Source organism: Leptosomus discolor, chromosome 1 (genome assembly GCF_034619465.1).
Source record: "Leptosomus discolor isolate bLepDis1 chromosome 1, bLepDis1.hap2, whole genome shotgun sequence".
Classification (NCBI taxonomy): Eukaryota; Metazoa; Chordata; class Aves; order Leptosomiformes; family Leptosomidae; genus Leptosomus; species Leptosomus discolor.
The window spans coordinates 15,134,577-15,140,576 of record NC_141391.1 but is presented as its reverse complement, the minus strand read 5'-3'; the positions used below and the strand labels follow the sequence as shown (position 1 = coordinate 15,140,576).

The 6,000-nt window shown below is 48.2% G+C and overlaps 1 protein-coding gene across 1 annotated transcript in view; it reads left to right on the top strand.

The window, feature by feature from the left end:
* The first annotated feature begins 1,906 nt into the window (after positions 1-1,906).
* Positions 1,907-6,000, top strand: part of TRPC6 (transient receptor potential cation channel subfamily C member 6) — a 99,503-nt gene continuing 95,409 nt past the window's right edge. The window contains exon 1 of the mRNA XM_086481751.1: positions 1,907-2,049. Within this exon, the coding sequence (XP_086337877.1) occupies positions 1,907-2,049 (143 nt within the window). The remainder of the gene's footprint in view (positions 2,050-6,000) is intronic.

Sequence of the window (6,000 nt, the reverse complement as noted above, 5' to 3'; positions counted from 1 at the left end):
TGGGAATATACAAAAAAGACTAAGTAGAGGAGCACTGTATCTTCATAACAGCGTAGGACAAGTGAAATGAAATGGTTATGCACAAGAGCAGTGAACACATTAAAATTCTTCACATCCCAAAGTACTCTGTTATTGGCAAACTATTTTCTTACAATAAAAATGTAATCAAGAGCATGTTTCTCAAATGCAAAGCCCACACATAACTTTGTCTGTTTTTACAGTAATATGAAATAAGAATTAGCATGAGAATATAAAGTACAAATGGTAGTATTGCTACTAAACCTCCTATTTAAAATAAAACACACTTTAACAAAAAAAAAAAAAGTCTTGCAAAGAAAGAAAGATTTTTAAAACCCGTTATAGTCTAATTTTAGCAGCTGTAAGTATGAGGACAAAAGAAATCTCAGAATTTTTGAGCAACTGTGGAATTCCCTTTGACTGCAGGTATTTCTGAACCTCATCTAAAGACCATGTAAATACCGTCATAACTTCAGTGAGCTATGGATGGCTTTACACACCTCCTCCTCTTGCAGCTCAGCAGGTGAAACGAGTCTCAGTGGCTCAGGCAGTCATCAAAGCCATGGTCTGGCAAAGGCTGGTGGAGAGCACAGGGAAGTGTCAGTCAGCCTGCCTGGCAAGCGATTGGGCTGGGGTTTACCCAGGTGGTTTCTCAGCACATCCACAAGTTGGGGGAAGATGTGCCTGCCTGGAGAGTAAAGGGCCGTGTGCCCTTCAGATACACACACTGGTGATAGTTTCAATATGTGAACACGGCCGGGGATGAGGGAGACGCTTTATTTGGATGCGCTCGTTTTACCTGTACATTTAGTTATAAATACTCCCTTATGAAATAGTAAGCCTGTTATGATGAAAAACGTGAAAGATGCCTGTGGGCATATGTTGTTTCTTCAGTGCCTTACATTTTTATTCCTAGAAAACTTCATAATTATTTTGGTTTATTTCAGCTATTACAGTCTACAGAAGCGGAATATCACCAAGAAAGCGCTGCCAGTGAAGCACAACTGAGGAATACAGGCAAGACTGAGTTTTGCTAAAGTGTTATTGCTGTGAAACTGTCGTTTTGCTAAGAAAGGCGATATTTTGCCCCTGCTCTTACCTGAAATTATTAGAGGTGGTAAAAAAAGGCGAACATGTCAGTGGAACAGCACCCGCTGTCTTCCCCAGCCAGAACGGAGTGGGGGGGGCTCGCTCCCTCTCCCGCTCCCCAGGGCGGGACCCCACCGCCGCCCGCTCCCACCGGGGGAGCCCTGCGCGGGCGCGGCGGGCCGCGTTATACACAGAGGGGTTGAAGGGGAGGGCTGTCCCTGCCGACGTCGTCTTTAGGACACAACCCCTCTTTTTTGGGGTGTTTCGGAGCGCAGGTACGCCCACCCCTACCCAGGAGGCTGCCCCGTCCGAGCGCAGGTGAGGCGGTGTCGCCGGGGCGGCCGCCGGCCGCCAGCTCCGCTCCGGCGGGGCGCTGCGGGCCCGGCGGGATCGGCTCGGAGCCGGAGGGGGCGGCGGCGGCGGGACGGCGAGGGCGGCGCGGAGGGGGGCACGGCAGCCCCTCAGGGGAGGCGAGCGCAGCCCGCCGCCCTCCCACCTCCCGCCCCTTCCCGCCGGCCGGGGACGACTGCGTCGGCTGACGCGCCGCAAACTTTACTGCCCCCGTTCCGAGCTGCGCCGCGCCTCGCCTCTCCTCGGCGCGGCGGGCGGCGGAGGACACAGCAACCCCTCGGCGGGGCGCGGGGCAGCCGCCCCTCCGCGCTGCCCTCCCGCCCCCGGGGGACGCGGCGCCGCGCGGAGGCAGAGCCGCAGGGCTGCGCTTCGGAGCACCGTTCCGCGCTGCCTCCGCGCCGCCCCGAGGGAGCCTCCGCGCGCCCGGGCGCCGCAGCCGCGGGACAACATGAGCCAGGCGCAGCCCTACGCCCCGCGGAAGAGCAGCTCCCCGGCGGCCGGCGCCCGGCGGAACGACAGCCAGGACTACCTGCTGCTCGACGCGGAGCCCTGCGAGGAGAGCGCCCTGCCGCCCTACGCCTTCTACCCCGTGTGAGTCCCGCTGGCCGCGCCCGGGGGTCCCTCCATCCCTCCCTCCATCCCTCCCTGCGCGGGCGCGGAGCGGGCGGGGGCGCCGGGCCCTGCGCGAACTCCCGCTGGAAGTGGGGAGGCGGCGGCGGGACGGGTGCTGCCGGGCCGGGCTGGGCTGGCTGCCGCGGCCGGCGGGAGGTGCCGCGGCCGCCCGCTGCGTCCCGGCTGGGGCAGAGCCCGCGGCGGGACCCGCCCGTGAGCAGCCGCCGTGGGGACTTGGTCATTTTTCCTCGTCTTCCCCGGTGGAGCAGCGGGGCGGTTGTGTTGGCGAGAGGCGGCGGAGCAGGAGCAGCCCCGTGCCCGGTGGCGGAGGTCTCCTTCCTCGGCGCGGAGCGCGGTACCTGCCCCGCCGCGGTGGGGGCGAAGAGCGGCTTCGGTTTGCTGGGAGAGTGGTGCGAGGGGCGTCGGCCGTACTTAAAACTAGCGGTACCTAATGGGTTTAATACATTGCCAGAAATCCTAACCCCCACGATCAGTTGCTCCCACAGAGAGAGTGCACATTAGAGGCGCGTTCATAAAACCGTAATCCTTTCATCACTGCATTTTGTCAAAATTATCTGGCCTTGTGCAATTTCCTTCTCTAAGTTTTGATGGATAGTTGTCATTTAAAGTAGGGTGTAAGAACATATGCGATAAAAAGTAAATGAAATGTAAATTATAAAGGTTCCAGGAACCGCAGTTTTTAGCATCCAGGTCAATTGACATTCGGTGTTGGCGGTGTCCCTCTGGTTATGTGTTGTCAGCATGACTTCTATAATTACCACTTGTTAGTGCTTTTGAGGAGAAGCTATCCCACAGAGGGGGAAAATGGGTATTAAGCAATTCAAGATGAGTCCTAAAATCCCAGGTGATTATCAGAAGATGAGTACTTTCTTTTGTACAAATTGTATTTTAATGTTTAACTGCTAAATTCCAGTTATCAACCTCCCATAGTTTTTGTTGTTTTATCTATGAGGGGCTTGCTAACCACTTGCCAGCTACCTGGAAATAGGAAACAAATAAATGTAAGGAAACTGGCAGCACTCACAGTGTTTGATTATTTATAAACTCAGCCAAGAACAACCAGAGTTTTCAGAGTTCACTGCTCTATTGCTATTCCTAAGTGTCTTTGTAGAGTACTAATTCAGTATTCTCATGTAGCAGTAAGAGCATACATTATTGCACATTGGACTTACATTCACATATTTTGAGATAAACTCTATCTGTCTGAGGAATGCTTTCAGAAGTAAAACCTCATGACAGTTCAGAGATTGGTTCTGACTAGTGGACTTCAGCTGTGAACTCATACGGCAATTCTGAAGTTCCTTTGCTGTGTACTCATTCAGATTGGTTGTGCAGCTACGAGACATGTCCAGGGTATAGTGATTACTAAGCACAGGTTTTGAATTTTCCTGCCTAAATTCCAACTACATGTTTCAGGTACATTTTGCAGATCTGTCTTTTCAGCCAGAAGTCATTAATTCAAAGCATCTCTTAAAACAAAATCTGTGGAGTGCTAATATTTTTACTTCAGCAGTGTAAGCCTGTATTAGCAGCTTTTGGTCCAGCACACAAGTGTGGAGATCATCTCTCATCATCTCACAGCAACTATAAGGAAAGCCCACATCCTAACCAAGTTGCTTTGTAGGGTAGTACGAAATGCAGGAATTTATCTCCCACTATGTCATGTCAAGGCCTTAGATGACTGATTCTGTGATACAGGTAGGTCTAGAACACTGGAGTCCCTCCCTGATGGAAGGTGTTTCCACCAGTCTTTGAGAGAATAGACAGAAGCTGCCTGATACACGTGGTGGGTATAAATTTGAGGAATGTGCCCCTTCTCAAATATATATATAATTGCTACTAAAAGGATGTTTTAGTGGGCAGTGCTTGCTTTTTAGATGCATGTTAGGCATGGGGAAGCTGTTGTTTGGGTCTTCTCTGGATGTGGAAAGGAGCCGCTTCACAAGCACCTGTAGACAATGCCTACACGGCAACAGCTGCAAGGACTTCCTTGGCTGGCGGGGATGAATGCAGTAAGTATTGGCTCCTCCAGGGTATGGTGATTACTAAGCACGGGTTTTTAGTTTTCCTACCTAAATTCCACCTGTGTAATGTTTTAGGTACATTTTGCAGATCTGTCTTTTCAGCCAGAAGCCATTAATATGGCCAAGAACATAATAATAGGATACACTGTTTCTAATCTTTGTCATCTACATGCAGTGAGAATACTTTTCTCTGCTTCATTTGAAAATCCTCAAATGACCAGTATTTCCTGATGTTGTTATGGTAGGGAGTGTTATATATATCTTACCTTCTATCTGTAGAGTCATAAGGTCTCTGGAGATCCCAAGGATACTGATGATGAAGGGCATGTGTTACTCTGACAGATAAATTATGTAAAATCAGTATTTCATGTGTTGTGAATCTGCTTGGACTCAGTGTGTGCGCCTTATCTGTCTGCTTTGTCAGTGTTTATTCTTTAGCTACTTCTCCAGAAATGTGGCAGCTCAGGGAACTGGTCATACTGTCAGCTGCCATATTTTTCCCTGAAAGTCCTCATATGAACCTTTGGTACCCATTGGATTATGAGTCTAGACCATGGGGTCTGTGGGTCTGTCCACTGAGATAGAGCTGTGTGTCCCTTGAGATCGAATGGTATGTCTGTGCTTAAATGCAGACACAAGAAAATAACCCTCCAGCTTACATCAGTTGGTGTATTAAAGTATTTTATAGTTGGTGTGTTTAGTTTTAACTAAAGCTACTTAGATTTCACTTAGAGTTATTTCATGGTATATCCAATTGCTAAGGGTATTTTTTTCAAGCTAACTGGAAAATTATGGGCGTCATTTGCATGCACAAAAGTGCCCCAGGAACATCTTGTGTGACGGTGATTAATGCAGAACTGTAATGCAGAGTACAGCTGATGTCCCAAAACAGCTGAAGTGTACCTCCTTTTAAACAGTACTGAGAGGGCGACATGTATACTGGTGTAATACGGCATGTGACTGTCGCTTGAAAAGTAGTCCGATACCAAGGAATAGTTTTCCTCAAGTGGTGACTTAGTGCTAGTGCTGACGTTATTGTGTGTGTTGTTTGTAGAACATGCTTTTCCTGTGTTGTTTTCCCTTTAAAGTGATGCAGTGGCTGGATTCTAAAATAACCATTTTAAGAGAACTAAAGCTCTAATCCATCAAACTACTATGTTAGTTCAGTGGTGTTGCTCCTCAGCCTTGATATACAGTCCCTTTATAACAGCAAATAATTGTCTCTGTAATAAAAGACACTGAGTTTGCCTTTTATTTTCGCCCAGATGATTTTGCAGATGATTTGTTAATTGTAAAATAGCATGGTCATATTAAAAAACAGAATAATTGACAGTGATCAGCCCAGCTGGCTTGATGTTTTGTCAATGAGTTCAGCAGCACTGATTGGATTATTCTGTTATGTTTAGGCTGAGACAGTGTAGTGCGCTTAAATATTAAATTACCTGTAAATTGGAAAAATATTTGAAATATTGACCTGTCAATGTTAACTGACTCTGTGAGTATCAAGAAACCTGACAGGCTTACTCATATATTTGGGGCTTTCTTTGAGTTTCAGTGCTCATGCTTAACAATTTGCATCATACGGAATGAGTATGACCTCTGAAGAACAGCTTTGCTGTGTCTGAGGTAGCTGCTGTCTTGTGGCAAACAAGACTTCAGCAAGGTACCTTGGGCACAGCAGCTGTGCCAAGTAGGGTCACACAGTCTTTTGTCAGTAAGTGGGTAGAAGACTCTTACCTTTATTTGCGGTGTGGTGCAAAATGAAATTCTAATGGGATTTTGTGCTGAAAAATCTTGCTTTTCTTTTGAATTCAGAACCTTTGGTAGGAAAACCACACTTTGGGCTATTTGCAGGATTTGTAATTAAATGGTTTCCAAAAGATGA